The 18,082-nt window shown below is 38.4% G+C and overlaps 2 protein-coding genes across 7 annotated transcripts in view; one reads left to right on the forward strand and one right to left on the reverse strand.

The window, feature by feature from the left end:
- ORC3 (origin recognition complex subunit 3) overlaps positions 1-1,605 on the reverse strand; it is a 60,722-nt gene extending 59,117 nt beyond the window's left edge. For 3 of the 5 annotated variants that reach the window (XM_073220996.1, XM_037013935.2, XM_073220997.1), the window contains exon 1: positions 1,525-1,605. In XM_073220996.1, the coding sequence (XP_073077097.1) occupies positions 1,525-1,548 (24 nt within the window). In that variant the 5' untranslated portion in view covers positions 1,549-1,605. Of the gene's footprint in view, positions 1-1,425 lie in introns of all 5 variants that reach the window. The other 2 variants (XM_073220998.1, XM_037013925.2) reach the window with 2 other exon arrangements.
- A 103-nt stretch (positions 1,606-1,708) lies between these two features.
- RARS2 (arginyl-tRNA synthetase 2, mitochondrial) overlaps positions 1,709-18,082 on the forward strand; it is a 75,510-nt gene continuing 59,136 nt past the window's right edge. For both annotated transcript variants that reach the window (XM_017671695.3, XM_037013881.2), the window contains exon 1: positions 1,709-1,791. In XM_017671695.3, coding sequence (XP_017527184.3) covers positions 1,756-1,791 — 36 coding nt within the window. In that variant the 5' untranslated portion in view covers positions 1,709-1,755. The remainder of the gene's footprint in view (positions 1,792-18,082) is intronic.

Raw genomic sequence — 18,082 nt, forward strand, 5'->3', positions numbered from 1 at the left:
GAATTACTGATTAAGTGATGGTATTTGAGATGAAGGAAGAAGTCTAGAAGCAGTGCCAACAGCCAGGAAGTATGGCAAGAAAGAGAAGTTTACAGAAGAAAAAAGAAAGCTGTGAGAACTCCTGAAAAAGTCCTTAAAGATTCTTACTCATGTAAGGTCTTCTTCATAATCACCTCAGTATAAGCATTTGTTGTAATTCCAAAAATGCTTTTCTGAAAAACAGTCTCAAAATTTTGCAAGATGCACAAAAATAAGAGAAGCTTATGCAACAAAAAGGATTAGTGGGCTGTATGGAACTTCATAACCAGGGCAAAACAAACAAACAGATAAACATAGTACCAATCTTTCTCTTCTGGCATTTGCACCTAGCATCCCAATAAGTCAATCGTTTGTAAACTTAAACCCTCCAGCTAGTAGTGTCTCTTTGATATGCAGTCTTGGAAGGCAGTGATTCTCACAATTTAATTTTAATTTTAATCAAAATTAAAAATTAGATCCACGGGATATAGCCTTCTCATTAATCTACTATTTTAACACAGGGAGAAACATCTTTGCAGCTTCTTCATCTGCATTCTCAGCTTTATCAGAGCTTAACTTCAGGGGCTTTCTGCTGCATTCATAATATTACTTAAGGTCTTACTTGTCTATGACAGTGCTAGCCAATAACACTTTCAACAGTGATGGAAATATCACATATCTGCACTAATACAGTAACCACAGCAACACGTGGCTATTGAGCAGTAGAAATATAGCTAGTGAGACTAAGAAACTGAATTTTTAATTTAATTTTCTTTTCTTTTATTCTAATTCAAATGTAATAGTCACAGGCAGTTAGCGGCTACTGCATTGGACAAGAGCTCTACAGTTTATCTTCTTACCAACTACACTATCATGTCTCGTCATCCTTGGCCATCAAGGTAGCCCACATGAGCAGCTCTTTATGATCTACACACACACACTTTTTCATCCTCATTCTTCATGACACTCCCTTCTCTATCTCTAACCTGGACTCATTTTCCAGGTCTTAGCTAATATGTCACTCTCCCCAAAGGCCCTCAGCTGACCCCCGGCAATTCATTATTTATTAGGCTTGTGTCGCTCTTCTGTTCTCTCACGCAGGCCTTTCGGGCTTGCTAACACCTACTACAATTTGTAATCACAGGCTTATCTGTATTTACTATCTTGAGTGCAGAAACTGAGTCTGTTGTGTTTACCACTGTATCTCGGTACCTAACTCGGCGCACAATAAATATTTATGAGGAGAGACTGAGGCACGTCTAGGATCATCCGACTTGCACAAGTGAGAACTGAAAAATCCTCCCAACCACACCACCAAGGCAGACTGGTGTCTTCGCTCCCCAAGCCGACTTGGCCTCAATGGGACTCGGAGCAAAGACGGCTCAGCTCAGCCAGCCGCCCCCTCACCTCGAGCCGGTACGCCGAGGTCTACATAACGTCCGCTTCATCCCTTCTTCAAAAGGGAATGAGGCGGCGGCGTCCCAATAGGCGCCGGCCCCTACGTACCTTGGACACCGAAGAGGTGGCCATGGTCCCAGCAGCCCGCACGACTCCAGCGTACCCAGGATTTCCCGCGCTCCCTCGCGGCAGAGGGGCAGAGGTTAGTGGCGCGCCACGTGGCTCCCTGATTGGCTAGCAACCCCCTCCGGGGCGGGTTTCCGGCGCAGGGAGGCGGGGCCGGCAGGAAAGGGCGGGGCTCGGGGCTAGCTTGTTGGGACGCACCTGGTAGTGCCAGACATGGCGTGTGGCTTCCGCAGGTCCATCGCCTGTCAGGTACGGACTCGGGAACTGGCTGAAAGTGAGTCCTAGGGAGCCCCGTACCCCGAAGCCCTCTCACCACTGCGGGCCTGTCCCCTGCCAGAGGGAGAGCGGGCTCCGCGGAAACCCTGTTTGCTCCTGCCGCCTCTTGTGTCTTCTCTGGAGCTTCTGCAGCTGCCCCGGGAAACCCGGTAGAGGGCCGGGCATGCGGTCCAGATCGGGCTCTCAGCGGGGAAAGCAAACCTGGAAAGGCACGTGTTCCTTCCCTTCCTCCTTCCCATGCCACAGCTTTGTATGCTTTACCCGGTGGAAAGTCGTTAGGCCATGATTAGACCCTGTAGAAATTAGTGTTCTTTCTATTTAATGAAGTTGACGGATCTGAATTATCATTGAAATGGGTCGAATTTAAAAATTAGTCATTTCTCTTGGAGTCACTTTGGGTGCCTGTCCTAGCATTATTGGTAGTTAATTCCAAAGATAACATAAGACCCTGGTTTTCTTGATTCAGAATCATATTTGAACAGCTCTGAGTAAGGCGATAAAAAATTGCAACATTGTGTTTCGTAAAGAAGAAAATTTAAAACTCATCGGCCACCTATGGAATTTTCCAACGAAAGTTTCTAATGTAGTCTTGACAAACCCATTTCCTTTTTTAGTGAAAATGTTTTGCCTGATATGTAATTTTCCTTTTTTCATATTTACAGTATTTCTGGAAGCTAGTGGAGAAATGCCCCTGCACTGGCTTCATGCTTATAGATAGGTGTACTGCTCTGTCCAAAGCCAGCTTCCCAAATATCACTAACAGACCTTTTGATAATGCAAAGCTGACTTTATGGCTTACTGGTGTAAGGGAGAACACCACCTCAACAGAGTTCTGATGGTGTCACTCACTGGGAAGGCAAGGTCAAATTTTATTGAGAATTTAGTTTGGTTTAAGGTTGTTTTTTCAGTGGCAGAGGGTGAGAAGGCTGGGGAATAAAGGAGATGGCTTGATTAGAATCGGATGCTGATCTTGACAGTCTTAAGACTGATGAAAAGAGTAAGGTGAGTGCAAAGAATCTTAAAGGGCATAAACTGTTTATGCTTTCTATTGAAAAATTGATAGATTTCTTCTGGAAGTTCAGTAATGAACAGTTAAGCTGTTTGGGCAGGAGTCTTCTAGAATGGTAAAGTTATACTAATAAAGACAAAGAAATAGTAAAGTCATGTTAAAGTAGACAGTAAACTACATCCAGGGTATGTAGATTTGGACCTCAGTGTCCAAGCTGTGTGTTGTGGGGTGGAGGTAAGGTTGTTTTCATTCTCAGTCTTAGGTTCTAAGATAGTACCATGGCCAGAAACTTTTTGTATTTAGTTACCAAAAAGCTATATTCTTCCTTGTAAAGTTAAGTTGAAGAAACAGGAACTAATATGTTTTGAGTGTATATTTGTGCTAGCTACTTTACATTCACATTTAAGCCCCATGACAACCCAATAACAGAAATATTAACCTTGCTATATACACTTGAGTAAACTGAGATCCAGAGAGATGAAATAACCCATCCCAAGGCCACCCATCTGGTTTATGAACAGAGATCTAAATTTAAGATGAGTTCTTTGCTACACACTGCTGTGTAATTTGTGAAGGCAAGAAACAGTCTGATCATTAAACATAATAGATTTGTAGGGCAACATAAACTAAGCAAATATATATTTCACTGAGTATGAAGTCATTTAGAGATTATCTGAAGCAAGAATAAATAAAAATATGTGCAATGCATTCCTTTACAAATGAGGATTCTTTGCTAGTTTAGGAATGAAGGAATATGTGACATGAAATGGCACATTTGTTCATCAAATTTTGCTTAATGAGTTTGTAGTTTTCAGAGCACTGTCATCAGTCCCAGGATAGAGAGTATGTTGTCTGTTCTGGCATGGTCCTGACTAACTTGGAAAACAGATATATAAACAGCTAATTGCACTTTAGTCTGTAACTGTATTGAAGGCATGTGTGTATGCTTTCATAAGGAAGTACGGAGAGATTGCTTCTAAGTTTCAGGGAAGGCTCTGTGGAAAAGGTGATACTGGGGCTCAATGCTGAATGGAGGTTGGGTAGGAGTGTACCAAGAGAGTAGGGTGAGGGCTTGGGGAAGAGCATGTGCAGAGACCTAGACACGTGGGAGAGCATGGTATGTTCATAGAAACAGTGTTTGGGTGACTGAAATTTAGAATGTGCCTCTGATGCCTCACTGGAGCAAGTCCTGTTGATTCTGTCTTCAAAACAATACCTTGGATCCATCCACTCACCTGCATCACTGCTGTCCCTCCGTTTCCCACTCTAAACCGAGCTAACAGTGTCACTACATCAGCTGCTTACAACAGCGTTCTGATGAGTCTTTGTTTCCGGTCTTGCACTCCCTCCAGTCCGTTCTCCTTGTTACAAGAAAAGTGACTTCCAAACTGAAAATCAGATCAGATAACTTACCTGTTTAAAACTACATTGCACAAACTCTCCACCAGAACTCTAACATCTTTTTTTCCAACAATTCATGCCACCCTATCCTTTCTTTCTATAGGATCCTGGCCACACTATTATTTTCCATTTTTCCAACAAAGCAAGGTCTTTCCATTCCTGTTGTGTACATTATTCCCTGTGCCTGAAGGAAATGATTATATATCATGACCTTTTATGCAAGATGAAAGTTTCACAAACAATACTTACAATGGGTGTGCATTCTTTTCTATTCTGTACTGCTTCATTTTTTCAAAAAATTCTGGTTAGGACTCAATGATTTATTCCCAGCTAATAACCTTTAGTTTGAAAAGTTTGTCCTCCAGTTATTCTCTAAAAGAGTCCCTTGTTTATTACCATCATAACGCTTAGAAGAGTCAGTCACTCCTTTACTTTGTTTTGTTTGGTGTATGTTTCCTCTATAAGCTTCATGAAGACAGAGCATGTTTTATTCCCTGTTATTTCCCCAGCACCAACAACATGCCTGAAACACAGAAGGTGTTCAGTACAAATTTGAAGAATGAATGTTGTGAGGTTACTATAAAGTTTGCAGCCTCACCAAATGAGTTGTAATTTTAAAACTGTGAGATGACCTGGTAGTAGTGGAAAGGATTAAAATTCTGTCCCTCCATTTATGTGACTGACTTATTCTTGGCAGGTTAGTTAGCCTGTCAGCTGTAAAATTGATGGTATCGATTCCAAGTTTACAGGATTGTTGTAAAGATTAATGATGATGATGAAGATAATACTAACTACTATTTGTGGAATACCTTACTTGCACCATACATTGTGTTGCTGAACTTTATAGGGCTATTGATGAACGAAAGAGATAATGTTACCAGAAGGTGCTTACTATCAAGAACTGTGAGGGGTTTATGGTTTACCGTACAAGTCAGTCTGTCACAGTTATATGGATGGTGGCAGAAAACACGAGACCTCTGGGTAAGAGCAGGATTTCAGTATTCGCAGCACTGGTGTACCCAGAGTATCAACATTTTCTTGTCAGTTCCCCAAGCGCCTCTTCTTCCACCAGAGCAAAGTGAAGAGGGTCAGATAATAGCTGCACAGTGTGCTTTGTTACATAGTATAGGAACCCTGAGGCGTTTTTAATGAGTAGTAAGCACATTCCCTGTGCTCTGGAGTGGGACACTTTCTTTCTTACAAATCTGTTTGCTATACAAATATCCGGGAAAAGTTCAACAATGCAGAACTCTAAGAGTCCCACAGAGAGATTTGTGCCTCAACACTTAGCACAGCGGTATGCGCAGAAAGCATACAGTCCTTGATGTTGTCATCTCCTTTAATCTTCTCAATCATCCTATGATATGTATCATTTCTCCATTTTATAGAAGAGGACACTGAGACTCAGGGAGATGAAAAGAATAACCTAAAGTCACAGAGCTACGAAACTGTAGAGCTGAACCAGTAACCCACCTGTTTGACTGAAAGCTGGAATTCTTTGTATTCTGTTGAATAACTTTTGTAAAATGTCCAGCACTATATCTTGCTCAGTAACAATGATAAGAGGTCAGATTTGTTTTCACTTTTTTACTTCGTTTTCATTTAGATTTTGATCGTAAGTTTAAAATAAATTTAGCTGGCTCATTAAAATTTTTTTACTTTTAATTTCGAAGTAATTTCAAACAGGAAAAGTTGTGATAGTAGTACAGAGAACCCTATATGCTTTTTTGTAGGGAAAATGAAAGTTCCTATGGCCAGGATCCTCAACTGACCCTAAACTACTTGATGATGTAATTGGCCTACGGCATAGGCTAAAGCTTTCACACGTGTTGGCAATGAGCTATTATTGTCTGTGATACTATATAAAGAGTTCCACCCAATACTGTCCCCAGAAGTAGCGAAAGAGACAGGAAGTGAGCTCCCTGGGAGGCAGATGTAATTCCAGCACTAGACCTGCCACGGTGAGAATAAAGCTTGATATAAAGCCTTTTACCCCTAATGTTCAGTTGTTCCGTTGTTATTTGGTCTCATCAAATCCAGAGGGAACATCCCCTAGGGCAACCCCCTCAGGAGAGACACTCTTTGTCCAGATTGCCAGTCATTTACATTTTGACACATGTGCTTCATCATTCTCTCTATATAAATTTATTTTGCCTGTATCATTTGCCAGTAGGTTTTATACATCATGCTCCTTAATCTCTTAATGTCTGATGGGTCACTTCCTAAAAAACAAGGCTTATTTTACATACCCACAGTACAGTTATTCACATAACATCGATGTAATACTTTAATCTACTACAGTCCATTGTATTTTTCAGTAGTTGTTTTTTTTCAGTGTAGAATCACAATCTGCAGTTGTCCTGTAATTGTTACATTTTAAGTGGCCTTAAGCCTTTGTGCTCATTAATTTATATATTCATAACATGATAGAGGATATACATTGCTAACATTGAACAGAAAGTAAGACTCCTTGACTGCTATTGAGTTTTATTGTCAGATTTCAGGTGTGGCCACTAGGAGCAATTAAACTTGTTGAGCAATTTATCATCTAGTCCTAAACTAAAGTTTTTATGTTAGGATGATAATCCCCATCCAATTGAATGACAGGACTGACTGAATTTTCTAGGTGTGTACTTCATTTCTAACCTATTCTCATAGGCCTACCAACATTCACTTTTCTTAAACAGCAAGTTCTACAAGAGCCATGCTAAATTTCTTTCATTACAGATAATTGGCAATAACTTGCCCTCCAAATCATTTGGGAAGTTCTCTTCTGAACCCTGAAAGTCCAGTTGTTACCTTGTTTGCTGCCAGTTGCCCTTGAGCTGCTCTGAAGAAAGCCTCTGCAAATGCAGGAATGCTCGTGCAGTGGCTCTGAGTGGCAACCATACACACCCAGGCTGCTTATGCTAGAGTCAGAAGTGAGGAATAACCAGGGGTAATTCATAGTTTAAGTAATTTAAGATATGGATTAGTGATTAATGATCTTTTAAGAATTTAAAGACTCATGGTCTTGTAGACTGTTAATATGGGTAACAGTACAGAGCTAATTTTTTAAAAGATGTCACTTCTTCTACCTGTATGTCTGTTGCTAAAGCATAAGGATCTCTTTTTCATTAGCAAATTCAGGGTTTGTACGCGGTTACCAGAGACTTTTATCTTGAATCTGGTGAGTTTAGCTCCTAACTAAATTTAGAATCTGTGTAAAGCCAGTCTCATAGAAAAATATGTTTTTTTTCCACTTTGTGTTCAGTATCTGGATGCTAGGGATAGGACTTGTGTGTCTCTGGGTGCCAGAGAAAGGAATGATTGAAAAACTCCCACAAGCTGATTAATGTGCTTTCATATACTGGGTAGCCTGGGAGCTAAGGCATCTATTATGTTAGAATCTCTGACCGTAGGTTGCCAAATCTAAGGCCTAGAATAAGCACTCAATCTTATTTACCATTATTCTGTTAGAATCGTGGGTCTTTTGTTCCCAAATGAGATCTGGTACATGTGGATTTTTACTTTTGATACTCCCTTAATTAGTGCTCCCTGCTTTCAGACCCAGATTTCTTCCTCATTCAATTGTGTTATTTACTTTCTATTTACAAGGACTGTGCCTAATTTGTAGATTTTGTTTCTCTGTTAAAATTTTGAGCTTTACTGTTGTAGTCTTATTTTCACTGAGTAACTTTTAGCATATTTTTTCTGTTAAACTTTTTTCTTTCATCACTGTGAGGCCTCAAGTAGATAGTTATCGATAGGTCTTTGTTATTCCTGTGCTGGTCCTAGAGGAAGCCCAGTGCCAGGAGAAATACCTTAACTGGAAGGAGGAAAAAAAGAAAAACCCTGTAGTTAAGGAAACCCATAGGCTACATTCCTATCTAGGAAGGCTTGAAATCCAATCTCAGAGACAGTTGAAGAACATCTTACTATTTCCACAATAATTCTGAACCTGTGAGAATATAATTGAATTAAACATTTGACCACTGAACAGGTGTTCTTAACTTTTTCTTTCTTTCTTTTTTGTGTCCCATCCATTTGAAAGGTACTCCTCTAAAATCACTCACTATCCTGGGTACTATTTATAAACTTGGGAGGTGGCTTATATCTCCCTGAGCAGTGGATCTCAAGCCTTGTGTGCAGACTGAAATCACCCCAAAAGCACTAAAAAATACTCAAGCCCAGGCTCATTGGCCTTGAACTTATAAAAATCATCAGGTGATTCTCATGTTTATCCAGCCTTGATAGCTTCTAACCAAGGGCTACCGGGAGGCAGAAAGGTACAGTGCAGCGGTACCCACACTGTACTGCACATTATCCACCCAAGAACTTTTTAACGACCCATTGACCAAGTCACACACAGTACTGACTAAATCATAGAGTATTTGTAGGTGGGGGCCAGGCATCAGTATTGTCTAAAGATCCCTGGATCATTCCAACGTGCAGCTGAGTATGGGAACCACTGGTATAGTGATTAAGAGCATTGACCATGGAAGATGTGTGGATTTAAATCCAGCTCCTTTAATAGGTATGTAGGTTCTGTACCTCCCGTAAAATCTGGAATATTATTTAGCTACCTTACAGGCTTGTCATTAGGATTCAATGAATTAATTCATTTATAATGCTTACGGTTGTGTTGGTACATTGTATACATTCAGAAAATATTAGTCATTACATTTGAATTCTGAGGACAGGGTATTTTGAAACTACTGAAAAATATCAGCAAACCTATAATGGACTGTAGAAGTAGATAAAAGTATCTCCAACTACTATCAACCCAGAGGCTTTCTGATGTGGGGACCAAATTGTCATCCATTACCTTAGGTGAATGCTTTAGCCCCACCTGAAGTTAGACAACCAGAAAGCTACATATCTGAACTATACTGCTTAATTTTCAGTAGGAATTCCTTAACAGTACTTTTGTGAAGCTGTGCTTTGGTAAAGAAAAATCTTTCTTATTTTTGAAAAAATAATTCTCATCATAAAGAATTAAGTGATACAAAAAGGTGCAAAGAATTAAAAAAAAACACCTCTATAAATCATCATCATTAACACTGGTTGACCTTTGTTTTAGATATGATATATTTCTTTGCAGGTATACAGGCAAAAGAAAAAGGAGAGGAAGGGAGACTGGATGGGTACACTTTTAATAAAAATTGGGCTGTATTATAATGCATCTTTATTTTTAGGTGTTTTTTTCAAGTTTTATGATGGAAATATCCAACACCATATAATATTATGATTCCTCAGGTTCCTGTAACCAAAATGCTATTTAAAAAAATATATTAAAAATAGTTTTGCTTGACTTTAACAAAAGAAGAAAAGAAACCAAGTGCAATTCAAAGAATTATTAATGTACTTCCTAAATGTGTCTTCTACAGTTAAGGTGGAGTGTTTTTTAAAAATGTTAATGTTTCATATTTGGACAGTATCAGTCCCTGCCATGAGAGAAGAGGATATTACCACTCTTGCAGTCAGTATAACTTTGCTCTACCTTTCCTAATTTGGGTAACTTTTTCATTCAAAGTTTGTGATCCGTATAACCTTTTCTGCACAACTTGTCTCCTCCCTATTTTACATTGAATTGGATAAGATATTTAACACAATCCTTTTCCTGATGTGTGGCTTAATTGGCTGAATTTCTTTATGAGTAGATTTCTCAAAAAGGGTTCATGGTGCTTTATTTTTAAATTTACCTTTTTAAAGAAATTATGACTTGTCAGGTAAAATAATTTTAGAACTATTAAGAAGTTTAACCATTAGAAAATTAGCATATTTAGAAATGTCAAAATAGATTTAGAAAAAACATCAAAATCTTTATTTTAGAAGTAAAGCAGTAATACCAGATCGTTTAGTTTCAATTTTGAATTTTCCAGAGACTGATACCACAAATGTAAATGCATACAATCCAATATTATTTGAAAAATTTTCCAGTTTCATCTGTTGGCAACAAATTCAAATTAAAAAAACAACTGAGCAAGTGAAACAAATGTATCAATTTGCAATTTCTCCAGTGGTTAAATATAGTCCTATATGATATCATTGCTAAATTATTTGCTTTAACCAAGTCATGATTTTTGTGATGGGTATGTGGCTACGAAGTCAAGTACATTTATTTCATCTCAGAAGTTTTCTTAATTCAATGCATTATTTTTGAAGTTTAATAGCTTGGCTGTATCTTGGTGTTGAATTTTCTGTGTTGTGTTTTCCTGAAATAGTCATTTATTCTGATCTGTAGATTATGTTGGTTTTTTTTTTTTTATTGAAGTATTTAATTGTGGAGAAGAATATAGTTAATGTGCATCTACCCATCACCCAGCTTGAAAAATAAACTATTACAAATACTATTAAAATCTCCTGGGTACCCATCCTTGGTTGCAGACTCTCTCTTCACGTAAGAGGTTTTGTGTTTATCGTATCTTTACATGTCCCTTATACTACCTATGAATGTACCCCTAAATTGAATTCTCTTGCAAGTCATTAAATTTTCTATAAGTGGTAATCAAACTCATTATCCCACAATTTGGGTTTTTTTTGTTTGTTTGTTTGCCCTAATTTTAAAAAAAAGATTTATCCATAAGAATACATGGAGGTCAAGTACTTTCATTTTACTGCTTGAAGGGTGTGCCATTGCAGTGAAATACCACCATTTAAATTTGGTTCTTTATTTCAGGACATTTTCTGTTCTATTAAATATTATGCCCTGTCTCCTGTCAGCTTGGTCAGACCTCTTATTCCATCTGCCACTTGTGTGAACAGTTTCACACATGCATCCATCCACTTACTGCTAGTAGCACCTCACCCTGTATGAAAGCCTGCTAGTCTCTGCCCACACTCAGCTCTAGTGTGGCAGAGTTAACACCCTCGAGGATTGCCCTCAATCAACAGGGGATGGAAACTCCATCCTAAATTTGGGTAGACAAATTTTGTAGACTTGTGTATGCTTCCTAGGAGGCACCACGGAAAGTAAGCTCCCATTGCCTATAGCAGTGACCTTGATAGCAGTCTTATCTGGTATCTTTTTGTCTTCCCTCTCATTCTCCTTAGTCTCTCACTCTGCCCCCAGGAATTATCTGCCAAATGAACTGCTGGCACACAGTCCTTTTCTAGGACTGGAGGGAGCCGAGATCCATATTTATAATTATTTTTTGTGGGTTTTATTGGGTCTCTATGGCTTCTGATAAGTGAGACAAGTTAGGAGCCCTGCTAACCAAGGCTGCTCCATTCTGCTTAGGAATCTTTTGTATCACTCCTTGGCTGTCACTTTTTTGTTTAAGTATAGTTGATGCTTGATTTATTTTTATTTTTACTTCTTAATTGATATATAGTTGATATACAATCTTATATTACCTTCAAGTACACAATATAGTGACCCAACAGTTAAGTCCCCCCGCAACTAGTGTAGTTACTGTCTGTCAATATAGAAAGATGTTGCAGAATTATTGACTGTATTCCCTATGCTGTACTTTCATCCCTGTGGCTAATTCATATTGTGATTGAGATTTAGTGCCCCTTTATCCCCCTCACTCTCCCTACTCACCCACCCCAACCTCTCCCCCATGGTAACCACCAGTCACTTCTCAATGTCCATGAGTCTACTGCTATGTTGTTCATTTGTTTTGATTTGTTTTTAGATTCCACATATAAATGAAATCATATGGTATTTGTCTTTCTCCACCTGACTTATTTTACTTAGCATAAGACCCTCTAGGTCCATTCATGTTGTTGCAAATAGGAGGATTTCTTTCTTTTTTATGACTGAATAATATTACATTGTGTATATGTACTGCATCTTCCTTATCCATTCATCTATTGACAGATACTTGGTTGCTTCCGTATCTTGGCTATTGTAAATAATGTGGCAGTAAACATAAGGGTCTATATATCTTTTTGAGTCAGAGGTTTTGTTTTCTTTGGGTAAATTCCTAGAGGTGGAATTACTGAGGTGTATGGAATCTCTATCTTTAGTCTTTTGAGGAACCTGCATACTGCCTTCCATAGTGGCTGCACCAATTTACATTCCAACAGGTAGGAGGGTTCCCTTTTCTCCACATCCTCACCAACACATGTTATTTCTTGTCAGGCTGTCACTTTTTGAAGAATGTGGCTTTAGGCTTTTTCTATCCTTATGTATTTGCTGCTGGGGAACTCTTCCTGTCTCCTTGCTTTCTTTGCTGTTCTTTTGTATTTTAAGGATACCGGTTATCCTATGGCTGCATTATCTTGCACCCAATTATATTTATCTTTCTCTGATTACTTTGTGTTTTTTAAAATCTCTATTCTATTATCTCTTGGCATTTCTGGGTCATACTTTTATTTTCATTTATGGCTATTCTCTTCCTTTGTATTTCTTAAATATTAGTTGTATAATAAAAAATGTTGATCATCTATGTGTTATTTAATTTTTAGGTCCCTTGATCTCACTGTTGTTTTTCTATCCATTCTTATTTATTACATTCATAAATCTTGAGGCACTTGGGAAGTGTCTTTGTATTCATTTTGTTATATTTTTCTTCTGGACAGTGTACTTTGATCTCCTGTATGCCACAGTCCTTCCATTCTTTATTTCTTTCCATCTGCCCCTTCCTCTCCTTATCTGGCTTTTCCAGTTGCCTATTTGTCATTCATTTTCTTTTCATCTTGCTTATGCTTGGCAACTCTGCTCATTTTTTATTTGTTCCCCAAATTCTGTGGGTGACTTCTTTACTTTCCAAAAATGTCAGTTTTTTTCTTGCCTCACCTCATTTTTGTGGTTACAAAAGTATACTCTGCAGCTTTTCACTCTTTTGTCTCTCCAGGTCACATGACCTATACCCATTACTCCAGAACTGTGACTTATTAGCATATTAAATTTTTGCTAGCTAACCCTGATATTTTTCCGTCGTCCTATAAAAGTGCCTCCTCTGGTTCTTACTGCCCATGAGACACCATATCAAGATTTGTTCCTTGTAATTGAGGAATGTATTGTGTGTCTATTGGGAAGGCCCTCAGTGTGCTGCCCTAGAATCTTCTCTTCTGCTGGACAAGGCTAGAATTCACTTCTCTCTTCTACTCATTCTCTTTCATAGCTCTGTAGCATCTCTGTAGTCATTTCCAGATTTGGGGTATTAATGAGAATTGTGCATTCAGGTTAGGAGCCTTGCCAGACAGGGCTTCTCCATTCCTCTTCGGAATCTGCTCTTTCCTAGGCATTGCTCTTGAAGTTTCCAGCTTCATGCTGTGCCTATCTGTGTATCTGTTACTGGAGAACCAACCAACCTGCCTTTTTATTATTAACTACCTCGGTTTCTTTCTCCTCTCCCTCCTTTTCATTTTAATCTGATCATGGGTGGGATTTGGAAGTGGGGAGATTATGTAAAGAAGCCTCCCTTCCACTACTTTATCCCAGAGTCTGTTTTGGGGTTTTGTTTTGTTTTTAATTGTGGGAAGGTATACATTATATAAAATTTACTATCTTAACTATTTTTGAATGTACAGTTCAGTGGCACTAATTACATTCACATTGGTGTGCAACCAGCACCAGCAGCCATCTCCAGAACTCTTTTCTTTCTTTTTTTTATTGACACACACTCTTATGAAGGTTTCACATGAAAAACATTGAAACATTGTGCTTACTACATTCACCCATATAATCAAGTCCCCTCCATACTCCACTGAAGTCACTGTCCATCAGCGTAGTAAGATGCTATAGTCACTACTTGTCTCCTCTGTGCTACACTGTCTTTCCCATGACCCCCCCCACACCATGTCTACCAATCATAATACCCCTCAATCCCCTTCTCCTTCCTTCCCCCACCCTTCCCCTTTGATAACAACTAGTCCCTTCTTGGAGTCTGAGTTTTGTCCCTACAGTTTTGCTTCATTGTTACACTCCACAAATGACGGAAATCATTTGGTACTTGTCTTTCTCTGCCTCGCTTGTATCACTGAGCATAATACCCTCTAGCTCCATCCATGTTATTGCAACTGGTAGGATTTGTTTTATTCTTATGGCTGAATAGAATTCCATTGTATATGTACCATTTCTTCTTTATCCATTCATCTACTGATGGATACTTAGGTTGCTTCCATATCTTGGCTATTGTAAATAGTGCTGCAATAAACATAGGGGTGCATATATCTTTTTGATTTGAGAACTTATTTCCTTTGGGTAAATTCCTAGGAGTGGAATTCCTGGGTCAAATGGTATTTCCATTTTTAGTTTTTTTAGAAACCTTCATAATGCTTTCCACAGTGGTTGAACTTAGCTTACATTCCCACCAGCAGTGCAGGAGGGTTCCCCTTTCTCCGCATCCTCACCAGCATGTCTTGTTCCTAGTGTTTTCGATGTTGGCCATCCTAACTGGTGTGAGATGATATCTCACTGTGGTTTTAATGTGCATTTCCCTGATAATTAGTGATGTGGAGCATCTTTTCATGTCCCTTTCTTTTTGTTTTTTTAAGTTTAAGAATGTTTTTGGGTCTTTGTAAGACTACTATTGAAGATATTTTCTATTTTGGTGTTCCTGGTTTTGTGTGAATATAACCTGGTCTTAGAATTTACTTTTAGGAGAAGGTTGTTCCTGCTGACTTGCTGAATCTATTACGAGATGAAATGGGCTGTGTAGTTAGATGCCCTTTGTACCTTGGTTGCCAAGAAGCATAACAACTAGCTTGGGTTTTCTGGTATAATTTTATACTTCCATTTTATTTTTATGTGTTTAAGTCCCTTCAGAGCCTTTTTGGAGCAAAGGAGAGACAACAATAAAAACAGTGTGTAAGTAGTTTTTGTTTATATCAGAAAGATAATTTTTTCTAAAAATTTTATTACCTAAGCTCACAGTTTGCCAGCTGAAATGCCTTAAGGCTGACCTAGTCAGTACTTTTTTTTCCTCGCAGTTTAGTTATATTTAAGATGGAAAATGTTAGTGGTTATGGGTAAGTGTGGGGGTTGTTATATCTAAAATAAAACTTTTTGAAGGAAGAAGGAAATAATACTTATTGCGTCCTTTTATGTGACACATTTTTCTTAATACAAGAGCCCTAATTTATTATTTAATACATTTATTATCCCAATTTTTCAGATGTGAAAATTCAAGCTCATCCATGTAAAATGACTTTCTAAAGGACTCATAGATAGTAAAAGTGTAACAGAATTTGAATCCTTCTTTCTTCCTAAGAGAACTTAAAATAGAACATTTTTACTAATCTATCTGTATTGGCAGGAGTATTTTGTAGTATAAACCTGAACTGTCACAGCTTTTATTCTATGAATTCTTTGAAACTGTTTATCCACTTCTGGTAAAGTATCCTAAGGAAATAACCTTTTTGTAGGGATACAGTAATGAAGTTCCTGAAGACTAGAATTAAAAAATAAATACTGTACTCTGAGACTTAAATTCAAAAATCAACATATACTATATCAAAGAAGAAATGTACACAGCATCATACAGATAAATAATAGCTGCAGGCCTGTAAGTTTTCACTTCTTTGTTTAAATTTATGAAATTCAAATATAGGAGAGTAAATGTTGCTAATCAGAAGACAGTGGTTTTCGTTTCACTCATCCTTCTAAACGCTTACAAACACCTCTTCTTCTTCTTACTCTCCTCTTACAGTCTTTACTCCTTCCTTGTACCCCGTTGCTCCCTTTCCCTTCTCCCTCAACAGCCACGACTTGTCCATTGCAGCGGCTACTTGAAGGTTGAGGAGGTGGATAAGAAAGATGAAGACAGTTTTAAATTCATTATGGATCCACTGCTAATTCATTGTTTTGTTTTTATGCATTTGTTATTGAAAGGGTATAGATTTGACATAGGGTTTGAGTGTAGGTTCTGGTTTCAGAAAGCTTGTGTTCACATCCTGGGTTTTCCACTTGAGCAAGTTACATAAATTCTCTGTACTTTAGTATCATTATTCATGAAATGAAGACAGAGGTATGAAAATCATGGGATTGTTTCAAGGAAAAATTAAGGTATGCAAGATATATCTGTCATGTAAGAATTGTTAATCTTAAAAATAAAACAGTTATTTTAGCAGCAAAAATGAGTTTATTCAGGAATAACAATTGTAATTCAGGACATGCAAGCTACAGCAAAACCATAGCAAGTGCAGCAAACAGGAAAGAACGTTATTTTGGGGGGAAGAAGGAGGACGTTATGAGGGGTTATTTTAAAGGATGGTCCATTGGAGAAAAACAAGAGTTCAGGGTTATGATGATCTTTCATTGGCTGAGTTGTTGGGGTGGTTGATTTCTTATAAAAAAGGCAATGTACATCTTTTCCTGTTGGGGCTTGTAATTGGTGAGTCTTTACTTTGATGATTCTTCTGTTAGATCTGTAATTGGCTTCCTAAAATTGGCATGAAATTCTAACTGCTCTTCCATGTAGCCTCCCTAATCCATTTTAGTGAGGTTTCTCTTCATGTAATTCTCACATTTCTTCCTTTTCATCAAGATCTCTCGCTGAAAGCATCACTGATTAAGAGTTAGTTAGGTTTTCTGTATTTAGTGATTTTGTCCCTTCGCTCCAAGAGAGACCTTTCCTGATAGTCAAGTGAATAACAGATGGAAAATGCTAAGACACATGAGTGACAAGGAAATGTTAAGAGGGAGAATTCAGGCACTTCCCATCTGTCATCCTTATTTATCAAGATTGTAAGCACTGAAGAGCACTAGAGAGCATCGTACGCATTGGGTGTATCATTTTTACAAAAGTTTGATGAGCAACAAAATACAATACATTATATAAAACAGAAGAGTTTACATGACAATTCCAAATTGCATGGTGGTTCTAAACCCAGACCCTAGGTCTGAAAATAGCCAACTGAAATATTTATTGGCACTTAGTCTGGCTTAGGAGAGAAAAATTCTCCTTGTGGAGACAAACCCAGAGTCGTGTATGCCTCCTGGGAGTCCCTGCATAAAGCGGTCTTGACAGCGGAATGGTGAATACTGCAAGAGCACACTGAAAGAAGTAGCCAAGTGCATTTGGGAAGACATAGTGCAGGTATCAACATGAAAAGTAGCTGGTGAACTTTTTTGCAAAACAGTACAACTTCAAGAATGTTTTTAAAACAGTATTGTTATCTCAGAAGTACTGTTTGGAACCAAGTGTGTTATCAAAAATACACGCTGTAGTGGTAAGCATAGCTGCCTTCCAAAACACACGCTGTAAAGTTACAAATTCAGAAACAGGTTTTGGATAAGAATTGAGTCATTAATATTTCAGATGAAAGAAAGACTTTTATGAATTCTGAACCTTCTAACCCTTCAGAAAAACGCAAGTGAAAAATTAATTTGTCCCAGGATCATGATGAAGTTATTTCTAAAAAGCCATAGTAAGAAGAATAGGTTTCCCCTTTTGTAAGGGTTTGGGAAAGGTAGACAAGGGCATTTTCTTTGCATGAAAGAAATAGCAGAAGCAACCAGTGAGAAAAAGGTATACGAGCCTGGTCTGGACATTTTGGGAAAGCTGTCTCATCCAATGATGCCTGCTTAAATTCCAGAAAATCTTTACTTTCTGTTCACCTAGTGATGGGCAGGCCCAGTCAAGGTTTGGTGCTTATTTTAGATATGTCACTTGAACCCAAGAGTTTCTTCCTTGGAGTTTGATAGCACAAGGATTGGCTAGCAGTACTGACAAAGGCCTTTTCATTGAGGTTGAAGAGTCTTTCTGGAGGTGTCGGAGGCATCTTTTCCAAGAGAGGAAGTCCCCTCCCCAGGTAGCAAGAATGAGAGTCTGTGAGTTCCAAAGGGGGTAGATCTGAGATTTAGAAGGACTAACAGCAATGCTTTTAGCCAAGGTATTTGGAGGGTCTCTACAAATTTTGCCAGTTGAGTTTTAATAGAGCCATTTGAAAAGTGCATTCAGCCAATCCTGAGGATTG

This window comes from Manis javanica, chromosome 13 (genome assembly GCF_040802235.1).
Source record: "Manis javanica isolate MJ-LG chromosome 13, MJ_LKY, whole genome shotgun sequence".
Lineage (NCBI taxonomy): Eukaryota > Metazoa > Chordata > Mammalia > Pholidota > Manidae > Manis > Manis javanica.